Raw genomic sequence first — 25,500 nt, 5'->3', positions numbered from 1 at the left:
GGAACCTGCTGCTAGCTCTCCTCGACCCTCTCAGACCATTCAATGCCTGTGTTGTGGGCCCTTCTTCCTCCTCTTGCCCTGACTCCCAGCAGGCCCAAAGAGCTGCTGAATCCTGGCCTTTTCTTTCTAGGTTCATGTTCCTAGACGCAGGCAGCTATTGAGCTATTCCTGTCTGCTTAACATCTGCCTGCCATTCGTGCTTTGACAGTTCTGTGCTGTTGGTGATGCTGGCCACCCTCATTTAGCTTCCTGCCGCTGCCTTTGGGGTGGGTCGCATTTCATTTTATAAATAAAGACAGGGTTAGAAAGCCTAAGGAATTTGCTTTAAGTTATGCAGCTGATGGGTAGTAGACTAGACAGTTAACCTTTACTCCCTCTTTTGGTTACTCACCTGGCTGTGACTCTGCTACTAGACTGAACTCAAGTCTGGGACCATTTCCTACTTATCTTTCAGTTACCTCACAGAATCTGCTCTGTAATTATTTGTTGAGTAAACGACTAGAGTCTTATTAGAACATAACATAATTCTTTCTCTTGTAGATAAACTAGAAGCAGAGCATGTCTTCTAAAACATGAGTACAATGTAGTGAATAAAATAAAACCTATGAAGATGTTACATAAGTAGCCTAGACACAGGGGTCTTGTTCTGTCATGACAGGTAGAAGGTTGAAGAAGAGTGGGGAGCCGAGGGAATGCCAAGGGGTGGAATTGCACTACTTGTTTTATTAAATACTAAGTAGATTTTTTAAATGATTAGGTATAAATAATATTTCACATTATGTCATCTAGTTTTTAAAAAATAGAGCTTTGACATACCTGATATATCCCTACCCAGTGCCACCCTACTTTCTTCTCTCCTAGAATTAAACATTATTCTAAACTTTTGTTGTAGTTTTGTTGTTGTTCTTTAGATTTGGCACAGATACTTCTATCTGTATACAATGTTTTTGCATGTCTTCAAACAAAATCTTTACAGATATATACCTACATACTTACGTACATACCTACATACGCGTTCTGTCTGTGCATTTTTCACTCAGCATTATGTCCAGGCGACGTCTGTGTTGATGTACTTCATTCATTTTCCTACTTGAGAATATTTTACTGTATATTTGTGGGCCCCCCCAATTCTATCATTAATGGAGATTGTTTCTTCTTCTGGTCTTCCAGATAAAGCTCCAGTGAACATACCTTTACCAGCCTTTTCTGGTTTATTGCATTCCATTCAGTTTGTTTATTTTTTAAAGATTTTACTTATTCATGAGAGACACAGAGAGAGGCAGAGACACAAAGTAGAGGGAGAAGCAGGCCCCACACAGGGAGCCCGATGTGGGACTTGATCCCAGGTCTCCAGGATCACGTCCTGGGCTGAAGGCGGCGCTAAACTACTGAGCCACCTGGGCTGCCCACATTCCATTCCATTCAGTTTAAACCCTCATAAGCTGTCATTGTCAAACCTAGTATGAAGAGTTTGTGAATGGCCTTTCCTTTGGTTGTATTCTCCCCTTCCTATCCTACTAGTAATTGTTTGAACAGCATGGTGAGTTAATATATTTTTTCACTCTTCATTGTAGATCAAGAAGCTATTCTAGAAGTCGGAGCAGAGGATGGTACAGCAGAGGCCGCACAAGAAGCCGGAGCAGTTCCTACCGCAGTTACAAAAGTCATAGGTGAGTGTGGGGAACCGACCCTACCATGTGGTCTGCATCCTGTCTGCTTTTCTTTTTTCTTTTATTTATTTTTATTTTTTATTTTATTTATTTATTTTGTCTGCTTTTCAAGGGCTGCACAGGCAGAGTGGTGGGAGCCAATGAAAAGAATCCTACCATCACTGAATACCAGACAGGCCTATTGTCTTGTCTAGTTGTTTCTTTCTAGGAACTGTCAGATTCTCACTGGCTTTTCTCAGAGTGAGGAAAGAAGCAGTAGAAATCTTTAAGAGGCCCTTCCCAGGGATCCCCAGGTGGCTTAGCAGTTTAGGCCTACCTTTGGCCTAGGGCGTGATCCTGGAATCCCGGGATCGAGTCCCACATCGGGCTTCCTGCATGCAGCCTGCTTCTCCCTCTGCCTGTGTCTCTGCCTCTCTCTCTGTCTCTCATGAATAAATAAATAAAAAATCTTTTTTAAAAAAAAAGCTCTGCCCACCATCTCCCCCTCCCTCCAGTATATCTTCTTTGACCTCAGTTCACATCTGCAGTCACCTCTTGGCTTGGGTTTAGGACTGGGATAAGAGGATTGATTTGTTAATAAGAGGCCACAGGGTGGAGCATGTGGGACCCATGTTCTCCCAGCTTCATCAAACCCTCTTTCGCCTCTCAGGTAATCTTTCTAATGAAATCCAACATGCTTTTTTTAAAAAAATCCAGTGTTCTTTTGATAAATGAAGTAGATACAGCTACTGGATTTCATGGTGTTTTTTCCTTGATGGTTAAGAAATGTCTAGATTTTTGATATGGCCTATCCTGACCTACAAGATGATAGTCCCTCATGTGATTCATATTAGGACATCCAGCAGGAGCAGATCCAGGAGCAGCTCGTATGATCCCCACAGTCGGTCCAGGTATGAACAGGGATGGGGAGCCACCTGTGAGGGAAGATTTGAAAGGCCTTGTTTTATAAACCCTTCATTCCCTTTCAGAAAGTGTTGTATTCTATTGAAAAATTTAAACACATGTATTTGTCTCTCATAAAATCATATCCTATCTACATGAGGTTTTTTTTTGACCAGCTTTTATCTGTTGGCTCATTGTACTCTATAGTGTCAAAAGTGAAAATTGATACCTGATGGCAAGTATTTATTGAATATAATTGCCTAAAAAGATCCACCAGATTCAGTCAAACTAAGTCAGTGTTAACTTTGTAACATTTTTCAATGCAGAAAAGAAATTAACATTTTTCTGTTTAACATGGTAAGTCTCCCTGGGTCACTTGTTAAATGTTAAATGTTTCCAGTACTTGCTGTGCAAATGTGTCCTTCACAGTGTCATGTAATAATGCCCATGTTCTCAGAGAACACTGATCAGATCATAAACAGAAGTGGAAGCATGTGAATATTTGAATGGGAAAATTGAATATTGTGTTGTTGCTGTTAAAGCAGGTCCTACACTTACGATAGCTACTATAGCAGGAGTCGGAGTCGAAGTAGGAGCCAGAGGAGTGACAGTTACCACCGAGGCAGAAGTTATAACAGGCGATCCAGGTGAGTCTCCCTCCTTTAGATGACTACAGGGTGTGCTGTGCGCACTGGTGTGGGAGGTGACTTTGTCCACTGTGTGTATGTCCCTAGGATCTAGCAAAGTGACTGGCTCCCTGTAACCTTTTCAGAATAACTGAATGGTGACATAACTGAATTCAGAATAACTGAATGGTTGCCAGGTCCTCTTGATGCACTGTCCCAGTGGTCCTATCCATACCTGCCCCACCTTCACCCCTCGTGGGGTCCCCATTTTGATTTCTATGTTTTTAAAGAAACTCGTTATGTGCCTTTTTTTATATTCCTTCTTCAGTCTAATTAAATATTGATGTTCATTTTGGGTAACATGGAAAATTACTCTGCTCATTTGCATGAGTGGATTTCAAGTAATTTCCCAAGATGCGATGTTTCTTTATCTTAACCTTGATATTACTACCATCTGTCATTTAAAACATCTTTGAAAAGTCTACACTGTTGCCACAGTCAGGACCCCATTCATCTACCCACTGTGCTATGCCACATCAGTATTGCTTTCAAGCCACTCATATCAAAAAAGAAGCTTTAAGAAGAATTCAAAGGGTTGAAGTTAAAAGGTGTCTGTATATTTCTTTTGTTACAGGAGTTGTAGATCTTATGGCTCCGACAGTGAAAGTGACCGAAGTTACTCTCATCACCGGAGCCCCAGTGAAAGCAGCACATATAGTTGAAAATGTCCCCTTTTTTGATACAAATTATATATTATTTGTAAATATCTGGTAACTTAAAAGTTTAAGAAACTTAATGGCAGTCTGTTGTTCTATTTCAATATTACAGATAAGTTTGAAAAATAGACATTTCTTGTTATTGTTCATTTACATGTGCACAGAATTTAAAATACAGATATGTCTCCCAAAAATATTTTTATGCCACATTTTACAGTAGTCAACTATGGAAATGAATTTCATTTTCTTGAATCAAGAAATCATGAAATTTAAGTATAATTTGCAATATTACTTTAGGTTGTCTCTTTCCATCTCATGTATTCCTTAGAATACAGATTCTTTTTGCCCGTTTTTCAGGTTTTAGCATATATGCTGCCAAGCACAGAACTGTGAAGAACTGTTAAAGGTGGCCAAATATTTATAGACCAGTTACACCGTCTTATACATTTGTGCTCTTAAAACAAACCACCCAGAATTGATACTAATGGTAGCCAGGAGGATAAGGCAGTGGCTCTGGAGTTCTTCATTCATTCATTCCTTCTTGCTTATCTCAGAGGATCAGGAAAGTGGTCATCATACAGCCCCCCATCTGTCTTACTCCAGGCTGGCTGGTGAGGTTAAGAAGAGTAAATCAGCCTTAACTATAATACCTGCACTGTCTCTAAGGCCCTAATATTTTATGTGCTTTTTAATAAATACTATCAGAAGTTTAGATTATAAAAAACAATTCTATTCCAGTTCATGTTTTGGTGCTCGGTACCTTTTGGTATCTCTTTAAGTATACTTTACATTAGAATCTCATAGGAGAGAGAAATGATTTTTTATTTTTATTTTTTTTAATTCGCTGGCACCAGGCATGGTTCCTTCTGAACTATATTCACTTTCAGAATTGGAGAGCTTACTCTCAAGTTCAGGTGTGGCCTGGGACCCACTGGAGCAGGCAGGATTGGCACAGGGAGTTGTGCGGCCCCTCAGGGCTGCTGCACATAACTGGCATGTGTGCCTCTAGGAGAGCAGATTGAAGAGTTGACTTCAAAGTACTACCAAAAGCCTCACTGCCACCATCCTGGAGACATTTTGGAGGGCCTTTGAGTCTTTCAAGTAAGAGAGATCTACCACAATAGCAGTTAAACTGTTCTAAGCACCAGCATGTTTCTCCTCTTTCTTCTGTGACCCACTCTGACTCAGTGAACCCTTGCATGACAGAGTGAGTACAGGATGACAGGGGAAGGGGGCGCCATACAGTACTGCACAAATACATGTTCGGTTTTGGGTGGTTCCTCCAAAAATGATTTGACCTGTAGAAACTGGTGTGATTTTTTTTTTTTTTTAAATCTTTGAGTTTTTCCCCCAAGTGTACTTAATCACCTTAGTGCCAGTTTATAAGCCAGTTATGCAGAAGAAATTCATATTGGATGTTTGATATGGAACTTTGCACCATCCTACTGAGGCCTTGCTTGCTTGGGGTACTTGGGAAGTGGGAAAGAGCCCTCAGTTGGAGGGATCTGACAACCCTTGAGGGGTGAAGGGGTGACCATGGATATATTAATAAAATCATCACCCATAAAAAGTTCATAAACAGGGTTAAATTGTCAGCTGTTTGCCAGACTGATAGACGAGAGTACATTGAAAAACAAGACCCAAGTCAAACAAACGTACTTCCTAGTGAATACAGAACAATGTGTTATTCATGTGAAGGGTTTTCAAAAGTTGCCTGTAATACTCCGTGGGGAAAAAAAAAAGGCATTCAGAACCCAAACCAGAAACTGCCAAATCTAATTAGGTTAGGAAAAGTTACCTTTGGACAATGTATTCATTTTCTATTGCTATGTAACAAATTACCCCATACTTAGCAGCTTAACAACACCCATTTCTTAGCTCACAGTTCTGTAGCTTGGGAGTCTGGCACAGTGTGGCTGGACTCTCTGCTCAGGGTCTCACCAGGCTGAAATCCCGGGTTAGCAGAGCAGCATTCCTCTATGGAGGTTCTGGGGAAGGATCTGCTTCCAGGTTCGTTCAGTTCCCTAACTCAGCCAGAGGCTTCTCCCTCAGCTCCTGAAGGCTGCTTGCTTTCCCTCTTGTGTGTTCCCCTCTGTCTTCAAACCCTCAGTGGCCCATCTTATGCTTCCATCCCTCTGCCCTCCTCCACTGTTTCAAGGTTTGTATAATTAGATTAAGCCTGCTGATCAAGTCTCCCTATTTTCAGGTCAGCTCTGCCATAGAACATAGCATAATCACAGGAGTGACTGCATAGATGCAGGGTCCTAGGATGGGTGGGGGGTGGCGTGGGCCGTTCTAGGACCCTGCGGACCCCAGACATTAACTGCCCATTGCAGTGGAGTTTCATCCCCAAAAGGTGGGCCCTTGGAAGAGTTGATTGTTTCCAGCCGCAGCATTCAACTGTGTGTTTACTGAATGAACTACAGAAATAGCTTTTCTGCTTAGAGGGGATTGTTCTGTATTTTAAGTTATTTTTTAATAAAATTTAATTATGTTGTGTATTGTGCTTCTTAATAGAAAATGTATTATTGGACTGTTTTTGTAACGTCTTGTTTACTGCAAATGAAACATATAGCTGGTATTGTTCAAAAACTGTAGAAAATACTTTTGTACATATTGGCAGTGTCTAATTTGTATACACTTCATTTAAATGTTCCTAAAACTTGAAAGGGGGACCTCATAGAAATTAAAATATATACTTAGTCTAAAGCTGTGCCTGTTTCCTTTCTTTACTCATCCAGACTTCAGATCTTTCTGAAGTGTTGAGTCTCTTTGCTGACCCAGCCAGTAAAGAAACTTCATCTCTGCAGCTCATTTTCATCTTGTCCCTTAGTATCAGTGGTGGGGCATGAGGTGGAGCCGGAGAGAACTTCAGGCCGTGATGGAAATGTTCACCTACCCAGAGAAGCATTGATGATGCTTGATCTTTCTTCCTCTGCAAACTTCGGATTTCCTCCAGACTTTGTTGTTGTCATTCAGCTGAGGTGACTTGCATACAGACCTCTTTGCTAAGGAAGGAATATGTCCCATCTTATTTGGGAGTTGCTGCCGAGGGACAGCACGTTTACCTGTGAAACCACGTACAGCCTCCGCACATCCTCCCTAACAGTGGTTCGCTGGGCACATAGCACTCGCTCCTAGAGAAAACATTCATGATATTTTTAGTGTCCACATGAGAATTTGCAGGGCAAGTACAATTAACTTTTTTCTCCTCAGAACTCAGAGGAATTTGTATGTTTTTAGTGAATACAACATAATCTCTCACAGACTTGCAGAGATTCAGTTTTCAGAATTAACAGTAGACCCTCAAGTCAGAATCGCTGACAAAAGTCAAATCTGGATGAGGTAAGATTTAAAGAAAATTTCAGTCTTTTGCTGTAGGAAAATCCCCAAGTGAGGTTCCTTTTTAGTGAGTTCCGGCATTTTGTTCACTGATAGTGATCACTTAGATCAGCAGGGCAGTACTGGAGGGAAGTGCGTTGAGAGCTTCAGTCTTGACTGTTCTGAATTAGCTGGGCATTAAGTAAAGGGTAAGAGAATTCAAGAAAAGTATCCCTATCGCAAGTGACCATGGACACTGGCTAGGCATCACTGTTGGGAAGGGAGAGGAAGCTGTGATCAGTGTAGGGAGAACCTTGCCCTGCTAGTGATGCAAATTAGTTGGCCAGGTGAGGCCTGGAAGCCCCACCTCAGGCTGAAAGAGCCTGGACTCAGTTTCTAGAAAGAAGTCCCATGAGGAACTTGGGATAGAATGAGCTGGGAAGCAAGCTGAGAGGAGTCGTTCTGGGCAGGAAGAAGTCCTTGGATGCTCTAGGGGTGGTAGGCAGCCTCAAATCCGATCACGAATAGGTTGGGGGGCCCTGGAAGAAGAGGGGGAGCGCACCACCATGACAAAGCAGGAGGCTTTAACCGTCCATTTAAAGGTTTTGGTAGAGGGTAGAGGCAGTGCTCCCTTGCCCCTTTCTCCTCCTCCCTGTGGATCACAAGGCCCCAGAGGGGCTGTGCCGAGCTTGAGGCCAAATATTTCTGCCTCCTGGAGACCCTGGGACCTCTGTTCACAGCTCCACAGCCAGCCTGAGGACTGTTTGGGTCCCCTCGACCAGGCTAGAGGGCCGAGGAAATCGGTAACAAAGGAGTGACCCCGAGCCTCTGACTGCTCACGTGTACTAAGAGGACTTGGACTGCCTGTTGCTTGGCTCACGAGCCCTGAAAAGAGGGGGTGTGCACAACTGGCAGTTGTGGAAATCGGTGGTGCCCTCCCAGAGGGCTGATGGATGGAGGCTCGGGCTGGCGCTTCCCAGCCTCAGGTCACTCAGGTCCTCCTGCAACCAACATCTCTACCAGCAGGCCAGATTCTCAGAGAACGGCTGAGCAGGACCCCACTAACCTCAATGCCTCTGGCTTCACTTGATTTTATTTTGAGCAAAGGACCTCTGTGAGCAATTATTCTATGGCAGTCCCAAGGGATTTGAGCCAGAGCCACACTGCCTGGGTTCAAGTTCTACTCTGCCAATTCCTAGTTGGATAACTAGATAAATTGCTTGACCTTTGTAATTCAGCTCCTCATCTGAAAATCTGGGAGACCAAGGCCTGCCTCTTCAAAGCAGTGAGAATTAAATACTTAGAACTGAGCATACATCAAGGTCCAGGGATGCCGGCCCCTGGGGTTGCCTGCAGGAGGAGGGTAGGAGCCCATAGGTTTCATGTGGAGAAGCCCAGGGTCCCTTGAACCAAAAGGGTGGGAGAGGACCCTGGAAGCTGCTGGTGAGGCATCGAATGCCAAGGTTGTGACGTTTACACAGCAGGAGGGAACTGGGCAACCTGCTGGTTTGAATTAGGCCCCACCCTCCAGCAGCTGCAGCCTATTAGTGTGGTGCTCGATGGGGGCAGAACACAGGAGCAACACCCCCAGCTCCACACCCAGAGCTCTATGCTCGTGACCCTGCAGGGCCCTGGTCAGCCCCTAGTGGGCAGCTGGAGCTGCCCTGTCATCCCATGGGCTTGATGCCGTGTTGTCCCTCTGTTCTCTGGCACAGCCCACTGCTGTCCTGTCTCAGCTGCAGCAGCTACATGGCCTCGTGCCCCCCTAGGGAGGCCGAGCCCTGCACATGAAGGCACCCCCACCCCCATGCCCCCGTCCACTGCTGGGCTGTTTGTTCTTCCCAGGTTCAGTGGGGCGGGGGGTGGGGTAGTCCGGAGTCCCCAAGCAAGCCTGGGAACTGCCCTAGCACAGTTTGGGTCTCTTTCTCCTCCTTGCCATGGGAGAGAACGGGGCTAGATGCTTAAGGAAGCGAGAACACCCTCGAGCTGGCCCCTCAAGGCGGGGGCATGGCTTTGCTGACCTTGCCAGCACCCAGCCCCAACTGTCCCAAGGATCACCCAGCTCTGCACCTATCTCCACAAACTCCTGGATTATTACTCCTGGGGCCTGGGATTCTCCTCCCTGATAACCCAGTCCTACCCCACCCCTCCAGAAAGCCTGCCTTGACCGAGCCTGAAGTGAAGCTCCCAGGGCAGGGCCCTCTCCAAAGGCAAGAGCCATTTTGCCATCCCTGTCAGGCCATTCCCGCCGACAAGAACCTGGGCTTTACCGCATCAAACCGCCTCTAGTTCCCTGCAGATGCTGCCCTGTCTCCTCTCCTGGCCTTTGCAGGGGCCGTTCTCTCCGCCGGGCATACCCCTCTGCTCTCCCTCTGCTCTAGTTAATGTTCACTTCCAGGCTTCAGCTCTGGGCGGCCCCGTCTGAGCCCACCATACTGGGCTCATGTACCCAAGTGCCAGTGGCCTCTCCCAGAGCCGGCTCTGCCCTGGGGCTCCCCTAGTAGATGGACTATAGACCCCAGTATTCCCTCTCTTCCCATCTAACCCCAGCCCCTCCTTGGTTTGACTGCAGCAGCCAAGGCCAATCCCGAGGAGGCCAGCAGCCCTACCTTGGTTACTTAACGCTGGCCACACCCCCTCGCCAAGCCTTAGCTGGAAGCGGGCCCAGGAGTGTCCCGTGCAGTCCTCTCTGCCAGGCTCCTCCTAGCCCGCCGGGAAGGCCACTGTCTCCCAACTTCCCCTCTCCCCAGCTCCTGACACTGGTGCCTGGCTGCATGATTTGTCCTGCTCTGGGCCTCACTGTCCTCATCCAACGATCCTTCCCTTGCCACTTCCCAGGTCAGTGCCAGGACCCCCTGGGTCCGATGAAGTGGGCTGGAAGGGAGGAAGGGACAGAAAGCAGCCCTGAGGTGACCAGCTGGTCAGGCATGCTGGCCACTCTGGCCTGGCCCCAGCCTGAGGCCTCTGGGAGCTGAACCAGCTGTCTGCGCACTTACCAGGGCCACAGAAGTGTAGGATGTCTGCAGCAGCCGCCTCCGGGGGCACGTCCCCGGCTGTGCCCCCACCTCTCCTCCCATGCCTTTATCTACCAGGGTCTGTCTATCTACCCCACGCGCCATCTAGCTATGTGTATCCCTCCCCTTCCCCTTGGCATTCTTCTGGTCACCCCCATCTTCTTTGCCCCTGAGATGTCTTCTCCCTGGCCTCTGGCTCAGGAGGCCCTTGCCATCTTACAGGACAGTCCATCAGATTTTATGGTGCTGCCTGCCTGGGATCTTCACCTCTGCTCCATTTCCTCCCCCTGACGCCCAGAACCAAGTCACTCTGAGCAGGCTGCAGAGTCCCTGCCCACTCATGAGGAAGATTGCATACCCGGGGGCTACTGCTCCAGCTGGGCAGGGGCTGCTGTGTAAGCACAGGGCACGTGTGTGTGGAGGGCCACGGGTGCTGCCAAGATAAGGGCCCTATCAGGGTGACCAAAAGTGGGGCAGCAGCCAGCCTGGGGTGGGGTGGGGGCCCAGAGGGGCATCTGAATGATGGCATGGGCCGCACGAGAGGCCCACAGAGGCCCCCTCTCCACAGTGGTCCAGCCCCCACCTGGGCCCTGCCAGGCCAGCGCCCCGTGGTCCCCACCCTGCTGCCTGCCTGCTCAGCCTGGCAGCGCTCCTTTGCAGCCTCCTGCCAGCACAGCGAGCCCCCTGCCCCCACTGGTGTCCATGCCAGAGCAGCATTCCGCAGGCCTGGCTGCATCTCCCCAGCAGAGTCTGAGCCGGGAGGCTACTCAGCAGTGGTCAGGTCACACGGCTCAGGGGCACAGCGGGGCCTGGGCCTCTGGCCCCCCCTCCTTTCATCTTGCCTATTCCCTGCCAGGGTCCCGGGCCGGCCACCTTAAAGGCCTGGTCACTGCGGCCGTGGTCCGGTCCCGCATCTCCTGCCCCGTGTGGGCGTGGGCAGCCGGAGGAGGCCACCAGGTAGGGATGGGTCCAGCGGCACGGGGAGCCCCGGGCTGTCGGGCATGGGGCGGGGCGCGGAGGGGGCGCCAGCCGGAGGTCCCAGACTCACCCTCAGGTCAGAGCAGCCCGGGCCAGAGGGTGGGGGGCGCTGAGCGAGGCTGGGGTACGAGGGTTCGGTCTCGGCGTGGGCTGGCTCAGGGGAGCAGGTGGAGGCCTTTCCGCCGCCGGTGGGGGAGTGGGCGCGCCCAGCTCCGACCTCGGGCCGCCTCCTACTCCGACCCCGCCTCTGTGGCGCAGCTGGAAGGCACCGCGATTAGACTGTGGGACGGACTTCCCCGCACACCGGGGCTCCGCGCAGGCCAGAGGGGCCGGGCCCACCGCTGGGATGGGAGCAGGGGCGCCCGGCCGGGGGGCCCCGCGGCCCGCGGCCGAGCAGGCTGCGCAGGGGCCGCGCACACCACGCGTGTCCGCGCCCCCCGCCGGCGCGCAGGGCGGCCTGGCCCTTTAAGCGTCCAGACGGCGGCCCCAGCTGACGCGCGGGCTCCAATCGGCGCCCCGCGCCCCCCGCCCGCCGCGCCCGAGGCTCTGGGGCCGCAGCTGCTCGGCGGCTGGACTCGCCGCGGCCCTGCGCCTCCGCCCGCCCGGCCGCGCCCCCGGGGGCCATGGTCGCGGGGCCCTGCGCGGGGGCGGCCCCCAGCGCGGCGCTTCATGGAGCGGCCCCGGCCCGGCCGCCGGGGGCAGCGCGATCCCGCGGGGCCCTGTGAGCCCCCAGCGCCACGGCACCATGGTACGCAAGGCCCTGCCTGTCCCGCCGCTTATCCGCCCACCTGCCCGTGTGCCCTCCGAGCGCGCGGCCCGCCGGCTCGGGGCGGAGGAGCTGGAGGACCTCCTCCCTGCCGGGGCTCCCCGGCCCCTTCTCGCGGGTCCCCGCGGCCGGGAACGCGGCGCTGTGGCGCGGCCCTCGGCGGGGAGGGGGTTAAATTCCTGGGGTGGGGGCCCGGGCGCGGGAGGCTGGAGTCCTGCTAGGCACCCGCGGAGGGGGGCGCCTCTCCGAGCCTGGGACGGCGCCGCCCTCGGGCTGGGTGATGGGGGGGAGGGGGAGGTCGGATTCCCGCCTGGGCCTTGGGCCACGTGGGCGCCGGAGCCGCCCTGCCTGGGGATTTGGGGCGACGGGGCCAAGCGGGGTGTGTTGGGGCGGGACGCCCGCAGCTCCGGTCCAAACTACTGTGTGACCTTGGGCCAGTCCTCTGCCCTCTCTGGGCCTGTGTCCTGGGAAAGGAATGGGGCCATGAGCGCAGAAGAGGCTGGCACAGACACCCCCTCTCCAAGAGGAGGAGCCTGGAAGTCATGAACCTGTGCCCCCTTGCTCCCCCTTGCTCCGGTGGGCCCCACCCCCGGCTGCCCGGCAGTGAGGATTGGCGTGGGTGTTTGGGGGGTGGTGCAGATCGTGCCCAGGTTTCAGCCCAGGGCCTCCAGGGAGGTACCTGGCAGTCTAGGGAGCCCGTGGCTTCATGGCACGGAGACAGGGTGCCCCTGGGATGCAGAAGGCTCTGGCCCTGGTGAGCAATCTCAGCAGGTGTCCCTGGCACCTGACCTCCCACTCCCCCAAGCCCCACCCCGCAGTGTCGCTGGCAGGTAGAGTTTGAGGGCTTGAGGCTCCCGCCAACAGGGTGCCTGACCACTGGCCTGATGGTGCATCTTAGACAGGCTGACCTGGCTTGGACTTGAGGGTGGGGTGTGTGGCTGCAGCTGGCCGGGCCCATAGGGCGGGATATGTGCACTTCCAGGACCTGGCACATCTGGCTGGGCAGGGAGGCAGGCAGGCACAGCTGGTGGGTTTTGCATGGGAGGTGCCAGGTAGGGGGAGGGGGTGGCTGAGCCCCGCTGGAGTATGGACTCTGGCAGCAGGGCTGTGCCCCGTCAAGGAAGCCCCGCCAGGGTGCCTGAGAGTCTGAGAGTCTGAGGCCCCTCCAGGGGGCAGGGTGGTGCTGGCTTGGGGCTTACTGCCCTGGGAATGGAGCCTTTGGGGGCACCAGTATCTTCCAGGCTAACCCCTATCCCTCCTTCCCTGCTGAGGCCAGAGGGACCAGATCTGCACACAGGAAGGTCAGGCACTCCCCTTTCTTTCCAAAGCCAGGTAGGCACTGGAGGGTACTGGGGCCCTGGGACCCAGGATGAGCTCCCCTCAACGGGCTTGGCTTTAAGAAGCCCTTATCTAAAGCCATTTCTGCCACTGTCTGGCCCCCCAGTGGCCCTTAGAGGCCCTGCCTGTCACAACCTAAGTTGCATCCTGAGCCCTCCCTGACCCACAGGTGACAGTAGCTCAGGGGAGGAGGTTGCAGGTTGCTTGAGGTAGTGGTGGGGTCCCAGGGAGCCCAGCCGGTCCCCTGAGTCAGAGGTTCCCCAGATGCCTCTTCCTGCTTTGTAAGTAACTGAAAGCCAAGAAATCCATCCCTATGGCGTGGTGTCTAGTCCAGTCCAGCAGGGAAAGGGTGGCCTTAGCAGAGCTGGAAGGCCAGGGGCTCTGCTTTTGCTCACAGAACCCATTCTGAGCCTCGGTTTCCCCATCTGGGCAATAGAGTTTGGTCCCAGAAGATGAATCAGAATGAGTCAGAGGAGGGAGATGGGAGGGACTTGGCACCATATCCTTGTTAGATTGGCCAGGCCTGGACAGGCCAGCAGCCCTGAGACAGAGGGGAAGATGGGTGGCTTCTTGGCTGCGGGGAAGGCAGTGTGGGAGAACTCAAGGAAGATGGTGTCCATGGTCAGGAGGCTGGCCAGACTGTGAGCTGAGAGAGCATAGGGTGGGTACGCAGGGGTGGGGGTGCGGGGCAGGGCTGATCCGAAAGCAGGTTGCCCCTGTGGCTCCTCCAGGTTCGTCCAGAGGCCCAGGGCCGATTCTCCTTGAGGCAACTGAGAAGGTGAACATAGATAACACCCCCCAGCCCAGTCTGTGCCCACCCACTGCTCCCCCACCAATGGAAGGACTAGCACGGACAGTTGGGTTGGCTATGGATGGAAGGGACTGGGGTTTCATCCCATGGCTTGCAGGGAGGTGCTTGGGGGAGAGAGCTGATGGCATTGTGGCAGTGGGGCTAGGTACCTCTCAAATATAGGAGGCTCTGACCCAGCTAGACAGAGCCTGAGGATGGCCAGAGGCTGGGACCTGTGGGATTGGTCCAGGCGGGCAGGTGGTCGGTAGATATTAAGTGAACACCTGTGGCCCGGGCAAGGCAGTGGGCAGCCTGCCCCCCTGTGGGGTTCACCTTTTGGGAAAGCTGCTATGGAGAAGCCAGTCATGATTAAGCCAGCCCTTATTTCTCGACAAATCACGGGTTCTGGATGTGGCTCAAGGGCCTGATAATCTGACCCACCAGACTTTGAGGGCCTCTCTGAGGCTCCAAAGGCCCCAGGTAGTGTGGCTTCCAAGATGGGGCCATCTCAGAGCCTGTGGGCCTGGACCATACCTGTCCTGGGGTCTGAGGGCCTTCGAGAGAAGAGGGTCTAGGGCAGGCTTTGGGGGCCTCCCGTCTCTAAGCATGGTAGATGGGAAACTCAGCTCTGTCCTTCTACCCCCACAGAACCCCCGTATGAGGGGGAATTGCCGGCAGCCAGGCCTGAGGCCGTGAGCAGCAGCCTGGCCCAGTAGGAAGGGGCAGGCTAGATCCCATCAGCCTCTTCCAGCAGGGCAGTGGGACCAAGGCCTGGGCCTAGATTTCTTCACAAGAATTTCTACCCCTGCAAAGCCTTGGGCCCAGGCCTTGAGGCCCCCACTGCTGGTGAGGTGAGGGGTTTCCTAAGTACTACCCCTAGGGGTACAGTAGCAGCCAGAGGCCAAGCAGAAGCTGGTGAGCCTGACTTTCATGCTTGAGGGACCTGAGGTTGGGCAGGGTGGCTTCATTTGTATGTGCGAGGGAGTATGAGGCAGAGAACCCGTGGAGCATAGGACGTGCTGAAGGAATGCTCGGGTCTGGGGGGACCGACCACCTCGCCCCAGTTTGCCTGGATTGGCCCTGGTTTTAGCACAGAAAGCCCCACATCCCAGGAAACCCGTAGGTCCCAGGCACTCCTGGATGTCGGTGACCCTAGTCCCCGTTCCTTCCTCTTTCCTTTCTCCCCCTTCCTTGCGCAGGATGACCTGTTTCACGGGGAAGAGCTGCAGGCCCAGGAAGGTTAGCCGACTCACCCAGGAGCCGACGGTCGCGATTGGAGTCTGAGCTCTAAGGGGCGGCTGGCTCGGGCTGGAGTCCTGGTTCCCCTGCGTCCTTGCCGGAGCTTCGGCTCCTTTATAGAACGTGGAGCCAGGAGTGATGGGCAGGCTGCCTCCCGGAGGGTGGGCACTGCCCAGGTCACTGGCCTTGACCTGACCTGTGCCCTCTGCCCCGCAGTTGCTGGTTGAGAAGACGACAGACTCACCGGCGGCCGAGTTCTCGCTGGTGGAGGACGTGGCGCTGCACTTCGCCTGCTTGATGGGCCGCCTGAACGAGCAGCGCCTCTTCCAGCCTGACCTCTGCGACGTGGACCTGGTGCTGGTGCCCCAGCGCAGCGTCTTCCCTGCACACAAGGGCGTGCTGGCCGCCTACAGCCAGTTCTTCCACTCGCTCTTCACCCAGAACAAGCAGCTGCAGCGCGTGGAGCTGTCCCTGGAGGCGCTGGCACCCGGCGGCCTGCAGCAGATCCTCAACTTCATCTACACCTCCAAGCTGCTGGTCAACGCGGCCAACGTCCACGAGGTGCTCAGTGCCGCCTCGCTGCTGCAGATGGCTGACATCGCCGCGTCCTGCCAGGAGCTGCTGGACGCCCGCTCCCTAGGCCCCCCGGGCCCCAGCGCTGTGGCCCTGGCCCAGCCGGCCACCGGCTGCACCCCGGCCGCACCACCCTACTACTGCGACATCAAGCAGGAGGCGGACGCCCCAGGCCTGCCTAAGATCTATGCCCGGGAGGGCCCTGACCCCTACTCTGTGCGTGTCGAGGACGGGGCAGGGACCGCGGGTGGCACAGTGCCTGCTGCCATCGGGCCGGCTCAGCCCTTCTTCAAGGAGGAGAAGGAGGGTGGCGTGGAGGAGGCCGGCGGGCCGGCGGGCAGCCTGTGCAAGCTGGAGGGTGGGGAGGGGCTGGAGGAGGAGCTAGGGGGCGCTGGTACCTACAGCCACCGGGAGCAGTCCCAGATCATCGTGGAGGTGAACCTCAACAACCAGACTCTGCACGTGTCCACGGGGCCCGAGGGGAAGCCGGGCACCACCACGGGCCCGGCCACCATGGTGCTGGGCCGGGAAGACGGGCTGCAGAGACACTCGGAGGACGAGGAGGAGGAAGAAGAGGAGGACGAGGAGGAAGAGGAGGAGGAGGAGGAGGAGGGTGGTGGCAGTGGAGGGGAGGAGGAGGAGGAGGAAGAGGAGGAGGAGGGTGGCAGTCAGGGAGAGGAGGAAGACGAGGAGGAGGAAGCACACAGCGAGCAGGAGGAAGAGGAGGAGGAAGAGGAAGGGCACAGTGAGCAGGATCAAGAGAGCTCGGAGGAGGAGGAGGAGGACGAGGAGGGGGAGGCAGCGAGCAGGCAGGGGCCGGTGGGGCGGCGGGGCGGCAGGGCAGAGCCCCCTGCCCACAGTCGTATGGCCACGCGGTCTCGAGAGAACGCCAGACGCCGAGGCCCCCCTGAGCCCGAGGAGGCCAGGCCTCGGGGCGGGAAGAGGCCCAAGCCGGCTCCGGGAGGAGCCTCTGCGCCAGCCCGCGCGGGGCCACAGGCCGCTGACGGGCTGGGGGCCAAGGTGAAGCTGGAAGAGAAGCAGCACCACCCGTGCCAGAAGTGCCCTCGTGTCTTCAACAACCGCTGGTACCTGGAGAAGCACATGAACGTGACCCACAGCCGCATGCAGATCTGTGACCAGTGCGGCAAGCGCTTCCTGCTGGAGAGCGAGCTGCTGCTGCACCGGCAGACAGACTGCGAGCGCAACATCCAGGTGGGTGGGCCTCAGGGGCTCCTTGGGGTAGGCCGCCCAGGCCACGCACCCAGTGTCTTGCGCCTGCATCACCCACACAGGCTAGGGAGGCCAGGCTTACCTGGGCCCTTGGGGCCAACCCGGGCCCAGGGTGATGAGAGCCCAGGGGATAAGTCAGGGAGGGCTTCCTGCAGGAGGCAGGTAGACCTCGGCTTTGGCACATGGAGACACTTACAGATCGGACAGGAACAAACAGTACCCTTGGCCAGAGGGGCCAAGGAGAGGATGAGAAGAGGGAGTTGTCTGTGTACTGGTGGCTGGTGGGTAGCCAGTTCTGAGGAGGGGGGAGCCCGTGTTTTTTTAGGAAATCCTAGAGCTGCTGAAAGCCAGCGGGGCCATCATGTATAGTTTCACGGATCGTGCACTACACAAAAGCACAGACGAGGTAAGGTAGGGTTTGCCCAGAGGGGGCGCCATTTCCACTTTGCTACAAAGTCTGGATAGAGCAAGGGGTGGCCAAGCAGGAGGAAGCCCCTGCTGTCAGCTCTTTGGAGATGCCAGCTGGCCTGAGCCTGGGAAGAGGGATTGGATGAGAAATTTGGGAAGAGCAGGGGCCGCCGAGGCCAAGCAGGGGAGCTGGGCTGCCTGCCAGGCCTTGGGTCAGCCGGAGTGTGTGCCAGCCTGGCCTCTCAGGGTTTGGGTAGCACAGGGCCCGCCAGGCTGCTTTGTATCTCTTCTGGCCGGGAGGAAGTTGTAGGAGCAGCAGGTAGGCGGGTACTAATTGCCTGAGCTAATTGCTAATTCCTGTGCCCTGTGGAGAAAGTGTTACCTGGGGGTTACCTGGTCTCCTGCCCCACCCTCCTGCACCTGTTCCCACTTGCCTGCCCGCTGGGTTGCCCTTTGCCTCTCCACCTGCACACACCTGAATCTTCCTCCTGAGGGAGAAAGATGCGTGTGCTTCTTCTGACCTGGACACCCTGACCCATTTCTGCTCATGCCCTGACCTACTCCAGCCCTCTAGAAGTGTGTCCTTCAGGAATCAGTAGGACAAGAGCAGGAGGGGAGCGCAGCCCCCAGGGTTCCCACCACCTTCCATTTCCTCACGGGACACGAGACCTCCTGCAGTTCCCGCCATCCCCAAAGCTGGCCCTTTGGCACCTCTCTCCTTGGGTCCCAGTAGGGGGGAGGCAGCAGAGATGGTGCCCCACTCTGGTGGGCCTGTTATCTTAGGAGGGCTTCTCCACGTACAGCGTGTGTGGCCTCCTCACATGTCATGGCCCTTCAGCCAGTTATGTGTCTCCCCTCTATAGACAGGTACCTTGTTGAGATGAGCACAGAGTAGTAGGGGCTTCCTGGTATAGGTGTCCCCTGACCCAAGCTAAGGTCAAGGATGGGGGGGGGGGCCCAGGCTGCAGCCCTGGGTAGGTGGGCATGTTTCCAGGGAGTTACCCAGAACGTTTCCCAACTCCCAGAACGTCAGATTTGGCAGGTCACTGGACATTGAGGGCTCTTCCTCCAGCACAATTCAGGTGGAGAAACTGAGGTCCAGAGAGGGGGCAGATTGTTCCAGGTCATATGGTCCGGACTCAGGACCCGGGACCTGTCATCCTCTCACCCTGCAGTGTGTGACATGCGGCAAAGCTTTTAAGAAGCTCTGGTCCCTCCATGAGCACAACAAGATCGTGCATGGCTATGCTGAGAAGAAGTTCTCATGTGAGATCTGTGAGAAGAAGTTCTACACCATGGCCCATGTGCGCAAGCACATGGTTGGTGAGTCTGGGCCGGGAGAGGATGGGGCCTGAGGTCAGAGCTGGGCCAGCTGTTGCTTGTGCTGGGAAGGACTTCCATCCCAGGGTATTGGGAAGGTGTGAGAAGGCCCCTCTCAATTGGGAAGCCTGGGGAGGCTGGTTGTAGTGGCAGGTGTGACCTGGATAGACTCAGAGGTCGGGGCTACTGTGTACAGTTGGACAAGTTGCACATTGCACGAGGGCTCCTGGACAAGATGGCAGATGGGGACCAGAATCCAGCTGGCACACTGCTAACCAGACTGTGCATCTCAGTATGGGGTTGTGGCCACCAGGGAAAGGTGTACCTTTTCCTCCATTACGCAAAGTGCCATGTGGGCTGACACAGGCCCTGTCTCAGTTTAAGGACAGCTGTGCATCTAAATTTTTCTCACCTTCCAGCCTTTTTCCTTTAAAGATTTTACTTATTTATTCATAGAGACACAGAGAGAGAATGAGGGGCAGAGACACAGGCAGAGGGAGAAGCAGGCTCCATCCAGAGAGCCCGATGTGGGACTCCATCTAGGGTCTCCAGGATCACGCCCTGGGCTGCAGGCGGCGCTAAACCGCTGCGCCACCGGGGCTGCCCTCACCTTCCAGCCTTTACAGGGCTTCAGGCTTCTCTGAATCAAACACGGTAATGAGGAAGGCCCCGCAAATGTATGCTGGGCTACTCCTCTGCCTTGGGCATGGCTGTCCCTCCCCTCTCGGAGAGCCTGACAGGGAGCCTGGGGTTCAGGTGGCCCTCCTTTCTTTGCCTGCTTGGGGCTCAAGGGCCCCAAGGGAGGCAAAGAAAGGGAGGTGTGGCTCCTGGCCAGGCCTAACCCCCTTGCTGCAGCCACCTGGGAGCAGGGACCCCTGGATGGAGGTCCCAGCTGGGAGCATGTTGAGTAGCCCAGGACTAGTGGTCTTCCTGGGCTTGGGTTCCCCAGCTCCGAGCTGTAAGGGGATCACCTCTCTGGCTCCAGTTGCTTCCTCCCAGATCTTCCTTGAAGAGTTTGTTAGTCCTCACCTGTCCGTGGTTTTGAGGGGAGCACAGTTAACTCCCTCTGGACTGTTCAGTGTCATCCCGTGAAAAGCCCACCTTTGAGACCTAAGACTACTCCTAGCCTCTCTGTAGAAGGGTGCACTGGGGCACGCAGAGGCTGTGCAGGGAGTCAGCGGTGGGGCCAGGGTTTGAGCTGAAGTCAATCCTGCTTGAGGTCCTTTGCTCTCTCCCGGAAGCTTTGGGAGTGAGGCAGCCTTTGCCAGAGGCTGAAGAACACGAGGGCCTCCATGCTAGTCTGACCAGACTTGAGAGCAGATGGACAGACCTAGCCCAGAGAGAAGGGGCTTGGCCTGCAAGTCAGCCCCAGGTCCCAGCCTGAGGCCCTGAGGCAGACCCTGGAATAGGGGGGCATCCCAGGAGGCCCCGTATGGGAGGCAGCCAGGCAGGGACCCCCGAGAGGAGCCATGGGGGTTACCCTGAGACAAAACGGCCTGCCCTGCAGCCCACACCAAGGACATGCCCTTCACCTGTGAGACCTGTGGGAAGTCCTTCAAACGAAGCATGTCTCTCAAAGTGCACTCGCTGCAGCACTCTGGGGAGAAACCCTTCAGATGCGAGGTGAGTCCCTTTCTGCCCCTGCCCCAGGGGCCACCCCGGATGGGCAGGGATCAGTTGCAGCAGCTGCTTAAAAGCCAGGGAGCTGGGGGCAGTGGAGTCTGCCCACCGCCCCACCCGCCCGGCACACTGAGGGTGAGCGGGCTCCTTGGGCCGAAACCACGCCTGGGACGGGCCTTCTGGGGAGGTGGACAGAGGAACCTCAGGCAGAGCAGAGACGGCTGCGGGCGCGGATGAGGAGGGCCTCCCGACAAGGAGGAAGGATTTGGGGGGGCCCTCGGCGCTAGGCCTGAGGACTCCATTCTGTGGCTTCTTCCCACTCCCGGACTTCACCCTCTCCTGGGCCCTGCCTGCCAGCGGCCCCCCAGGCCCGGCCCCAGGGTGTCCTCCCCGCACCCCGCCCGCCCTGCCTCACCTCCGCCCCACCCCCAGAACTGCAACGAGCGCTTCCAGTACAAGTACCAGCTGCGGTCGCACATGAGCATCCACATCGGCCACAAGCAGTTCATGTGCCAGTGGTGCGGCAAGGACTTCAACATGAAGCAGTACTTCGACGAGCACATGAAGACGCACACAGGTACGCCCCCCGGGGCCCCCCTCGGCCCCGCCCCGCTGCCTTCTGGACTGCCGGGCCGGGAACGGGGCGCCTGCACAGCTGGGGCGCCCACCCCTCGGTGACTCCCCGCTTTGCCGGCGCCTAGGCGAGAAGCCGTACATCTGCGAGATCTGCGGCAAGAGCTTCACCAGCCGACCCAACATGAAGCGGCACCGGCGCACGCACACCGGCGAGAAGCCCTACCCCTGCGACGTGTGCGGCCAGCGCTTCCGCTTCTCCAACATGCTCAAGGCGCACAAGGAGAAGTGCTTCCGCGTCAGCCACCCGCTGGCCGCCGACGGCCCCCCTTCTTCGGGCCCGGGCCTGCCCCCCGCCCAGCCCGCCGCAGCGCACGCCCTGCCCCTGCTCCCGGGGCTGCCCCAGACCCTGCCGCCCGCGCCCCACCTGCCGCCCCCCCCGCCCCTCTTCTCCACCACTGCCGCTTCGGGCGGCAGGATGAGCGCCAACAACTGACTGCCCACCTGCGCGTGCCAGGTGGGGTGGGTGGCCCGGAGCCCGGGGCCGCCTCGGGGGGACCCCCTCCTGCCCTCCCCTCCTTCCCGTGGGACGGCGGACACCGGCCGGGCCCCGCGGCCGCCACCTCTGGACGCGGCTGGACGCGGGCCGCCTGAGCCCCCTGACCCTGTGGGTGTGCGGGCTGGTGGCCCAGTGCAGGTGGAGGACACCTCACTCCCAAGTGCCCCCCTTTGCAGTGACTCCTTGAAGCCTTTATTTTATTTTATTTTATTATTATTTTTTTTGGAAGCGAAGGAAAAAGAAAAGAGAGGAAACTATTTGCAGCACCCCCTCCAGGTGAGGCGGGTACTGGAGGCAGCAGGTACAGCAGGAAGGGAGGCGCTGGGGAGCAGGTGGGACCGGTCACTCTGCTGAGGCCTGAGCCCTAGGGGGTTGGCCAGGCAGGCTTCGGTCAGTTTCAGTGGCTCATCTCTGCCTCCCCCGTGCCCCCCCAACTTGCCTCCTCATCCCGGAGGGCTTGGGGGAAAGTTGGGGTGCCAGCCTCCCGGGAAGAAGCCGTGGATCTGAGGGCTGTGGACACCGGGGCAGGGGCTTGAGTGTGGACTCCCATGAGCATGTGGTGGAGGGAGTAGGGTGAAGTGTGAAGGCTGCAGACCCAGCTTTGCACCGTGTGCGGTGGGGGAGACAGGGGCTGGACCCCAGGCATTTGCTCACCCACCCACCACCCTGTCAGCAAGCACGGGGATCCCTGAGCTGTACCAGGCTGCACCGAGGTCCCCAAGTCCAGGAGAGGACATCCCCAGAAGCCACTGGGCCTCAGGGGGCTGGGAGCTAGGCCCTGGGTGGGCAGACGGGCTGGCTCCCGCAGCACCAGATCCCAAGGGCTGCAGTCCAAGAGTCCCTGCAAATGGGAGAACCCCAAGGGCAGGTCCTGAGAAGGAGGCGCTGTTTGAAGGTTTAAGGTGCTATCAGTGGGGCAGGGGGCGGGGCTGCTGTTCACAGAGCCCCCGGGTCCTCACCAGCTGCCCTGGTCGTCTCTCCGCACCAGAGGAGATGTGTGTGTGTCTGTACCCATCCCTGCTCAGAAGGCAGAGGCCTCCTCCTCTTCCTGGGCCTGGCCACAACCCACTCCAGGCTGGTGTCCAGCACCCCAGTCCTTCCTGGGCCTCTACACTGTGGCTGGGTACCTGTAGCACTGTCAGTGAGGAGCCCACACATTCAGGCCCCCAGGGTAGGGGGGGATTCTGGGGGAGCCCCAGCTTGTGCCCCACGCTTGCCCCCATGAGGCTGGCACTAATAGGACACCCCTTTTTTGTTGTCATTTAACGTCTTTATTTCCTGCCTTTAAAAAGGGGAGGAAGGTTCCATAAGCTACGTGTTTCCTAGTTAAGCTCTTTCCTTTTGTGTTTATACAGTTTTGTTTGTTATACTCTGCACCTTAAACCCCCATGACTACCCCCACACCACCACCTTCCCAAGCATGGCTGGAGTGGGAAGAGGCCTAAGCCCAAGGGAGGGGACAGCAGCAGGGGGCAGGGGGGGACGGTGGGGGACTGGGCCCCCTCAGCTCAAGGGCTGAGGGGGTTGGAACCCCTCTGACCTCCTTGTGAGGCCCATGGCGCTGGCTGGGGGCTGGGGACATTTTAATCATCAATAAACGAAGCACTTTATTCTGTACAGATGTGGGCAGGTCCGAGAAGCCCAAGTGATTTGAGGATTTATAATCCAAGCTACACAGCCCTGACTGTTCTCTGGGCACAGAGGGGGCGGTGCCCTGGCCTAGTTGTGTTTGGGGCTACAGCATTGTAGGGCTAGGGCGGTGAGCCAAAGCCTACAGACGTACCCTCAGAACGGTCCTGCCGTCCTCTGGAGAGAGAAGGTGGGCCCTTCACTCAGAGGGGAAGGCTCCCTGTCTGGCCTGGCCGCAGTTCTGCAGCTCCCCGACTCCGATGCTGAGGCTTCCAGGCTCCTGCTTTACCGTAGCTCCCTCTCCCCCTCTCCCCTTGATCTCTGGGCTTCCATGACGTCCTCAGGGTCCCCCCCCCCACTCTCTTTCCTCCTCTTCCTTGCTACTTCTAGCCTCTGGTCCCAGTGCCTGGCAGCTCTTCAGAGCTGGCTCACATTTGCCCCCCCAAAAGTTGATCTCCCCCAGTGCGCTGTAGGTCGGGATCCCCATGGGTTCCCCAACCCCTGTCACTGACACCAGGGTCTCCCATAGGGACCAGTGGCCTTGTCACCAGCTAGCCCCATTGCAGCCTTACTGAGTGAGCCTGGGCGGCCCTGGCCAGGCCAGGTGCCTGTGAGGCCACACTTTAATAAGCAGAGGCTGGAGATGAGTATTGGGGCGGGGTATCAAAACTCTGTCCCAGGACTTGGGTTCCCTGTTCGAATACACCTCTCCTCTGAGCACACGGGTCTGGACGGTGGGCTGGGCTCTGGTCAAAAGGGTCATTGTAGCTGTGTGTGGGCACAGCCAAACCCTCTCCTGGGAGGCACCTGTCCCACCTGTCCCACCTGTCCTTGGGAGGCGGGAGCCCTGGTCCCTGGTGCTAAATGCTCTCTTCCCCTTGGGCCAGTGTGGGCAGGAGCTCCTTTCCAGCCAGATCACAAGGGTCTGAAGCAATAATGGAACCTCAGCAGTGCCAGTATGGGTCGGGGTTCTTGTTTTACCAGCTTTTACATTTCCTTTTGTTTCTAAAACAAATGAACAAGCACCTAGATATTGGATGAAGGGGACTGGGGTGTCTGTCACCCACTTCCCAGGGCTGGTGGCAGGGAACTGGGGTCAGGATCATCATGTCCCACTGCAGAGGGGCTGGGGGGCCAGGGTTCAGTCCAGATGAACTTCTCAGCCTGTTTGGCCAGAACTCGGGTCTGAAACCTGGGCCTGCCCCCTCATCAGCTCCCCCGGGCGCCCTGATCCTGGGCCAGCTGGGGATGAGCAGAGAGATGAGGTGGGGCCACGGGCCGGGCCAGAGCCTTGGCCTCTGACCTTGGCGTGTGCTGCCACAGCTCCCCTCCCTGGGGGCTCAGCGGTGGCGGAATGGCTGTGCCAGACGTGTGGACCTTTGATGTCTGGGCCCCAAGTGCATGAGGGGGGGACGATAGCAGGAGGGTGAGGACATGAGTGAAGGGGAATAAAATCCGTACAACTGTCCCTTGGCCCAGCCTCTTCTTTACATGTTACCTGCCCCGCCTGCTGGCTGGAAAGACCTGGACCGGAGCGAGGGAGCCGAGCAGCTCAGCGGCAGGCTGCATGGGTCCCTGTGCCCCAGAGCCGCTCCAGACCCCGTCTCCCACTTAGGGCGGGCTGGGCTTGAGGAACACGCGGAGGCAGGAACTGAGGCAGGAGCAGAGATGTTTGGTCCTGAGCTGGATGCAGAAGGGAATTGAAAGAGGAGAGGTCCTGGGGTGCTGATGCTGAGATCCCCAGAGGCAGCGCCCACAGGAGGCCAGGGCCCCGACAGGATGGTTTTCCACGAGCACCGGGCGTGCAGCCACGGAAGCCCCAGGGCAGCAGGGGCCACTCCCACTCATGTGCTCAGCGCTTGGCAGGCAAAGGGCGGTTTGAAGGAGCCAGCAGCCACCAGAGATGCTGACGTGGGCGCCAAGAAGACAAAAGCTCGCATGGAAGGCAGCTAGTGCCCTCCAAGGAGGCAGCAGACGGCTTTCCATGGGGACCTCCAATGAATTAATTCATTGCACAGGTAATATATGGAGCCGCGGCTCCGGGCCACATGGTGAACGAAGCCCCTGTGTTTTTGGCACTTTGGCCCAAGATATGTGAGGAGGGGTCTGAGCAGGAGGGCGGGGTGGCTTCATGAGCCAGAGAGGAGGTGCAGGTGCTGCACTCTGCGAGGCCACGCTGACAAGTGGAGGCTGGAGATGGGAGTGGGGGAGCTGGTCTTGTCCCAGGACTAGGGCTTCCTCTTCTTGC

The 25,500-nt window shown here is 56.4% G+C and overlaps 2 protein-coding genes and 1 long non-coding RNA gene across 9 annotated transcripts in view; 2 read left to right on the top strand and 1 right to left on the bottom strand.

Annotated features, from left to right (window-relative positions):
* Nucleotides 1-6,603, top strand: part of NKTR (natural killer cell triggering receptor) — a 52,529-nt gene extending 45,926 nt beyond the window's left edge. For 4 of the 5 annotated variants that reach the window (XM_077865578.1, XM_077865581.1, XM_077865580.1 and 1 more), the window contains 4 exons: nt 1,575-1,670; nt 2,504-2,560; nt 3,095-3,199; nt 3,813-6,603. In XM_077865578.1, the coding sequence (XP_077721704.1) occupies nt 1,575-1,670; nt 2,504-2,560; nt 3,095-3,199; nt 3,813-3,900 (346 nt within the window). In that variant the 3' untranslated portion in view covers nt 3,901-6,603. The remainder of the gene's footprint in view (nt 1-1,574; nt 1,671-2,503; nt 2,561-3,094; nt 3,200-3,812) is intronic. The other variant, XM_077865579.1, reaches the window with a different exon arrangement.
* LOC144294063 (uncharacterized) lies at nt 704-11,637 on the bottom strand. The gene is made up of 3 exons (XR_013361458.1): nt 11,278-11,637; nt 6,794-7,031; nt 704-2,584 (listed from the first exon to the last, which is right to left on the bottom strand). It is a non-coding gene; the product is annotated as an uncharacterized LOC144294063 (long non-coding RNA).
* Nucleotides 9,915-24,720, top strand: ZBTB47 (zinc finger and BTB domain containing 47). 3 transcript variants are annotated; one of them, XM_077865585.1, is made up of 6 exons: nt 9,915-10,053; nt 15,557-17,125; nt 18,727-18,874; nt 20,379-20,494; nt 20,924-21,068; nt 21,193-24,720. In XM_077865585.1, the coding sequence occupies exons 2-6, from the start codon at nt 15,638-15,640 to the stop codon at nt 21,558-21,560; spliced, it is 2,265 nt and encodes a 754-aa protein (XP_077721711.1). In that variant the 5' UTR covers nt 9,915-10,053; nt 15,557-15,637; the 3' UTR covers nt 21,561-24,720. The 3 variants fall into 3 exon arrangements, with proteins under 3 accessions (XP_077721711.1, XP_077721709.1, XP_077721710.1); XM_077865583.1 differs by lacking the exon at nt 9,915-10,053 and adding an exon at nt 10,980-11,186; XM_077865584.1 differs by lacking the exon at nt 9,915-10,053 and adding an exon at nt 11,800-11,955.
* Nucleotides 24,721-25,500: the final 780 nt, after the last annotated feature.

This window comes from Canis aureus, chromosome 22 (assembly GCF_053574225.1).
Source record: "Canis aureus isolate CA01 chromosome 22, VMU_Caureus_v.1.0, whole genome shotgun sequence".
Taxonomy (NCBI): Eukaryota; Metazoa; Chordata; class Mammalia; order Carnivora; family Canidae; genus Canis; species Canis aureus.
This window is presented reverse-complemented; position numbering and strand designations above follow the sequence as displayed.

Excerpts from the sequence above, each read along its gene's own strand:
- ZBTB47 (XM_077865584.1), top strand. Across the intron at positions 20,495-20,923 it reads AGAAACCCTTCAGATGCGAG|AACTGCAACGAGCGCTTCCA; the intron begins GTGAGTCCCTTT and ends CCCCACCCCCAG. Across the intron at positions 21,069-21,192 it reads GCACATGAAGACGCACACAG|GCGAGAAGCCGTACATCTGC; the intron begins GTACGCCCCCCG and ends GCCGGCGCCTAG.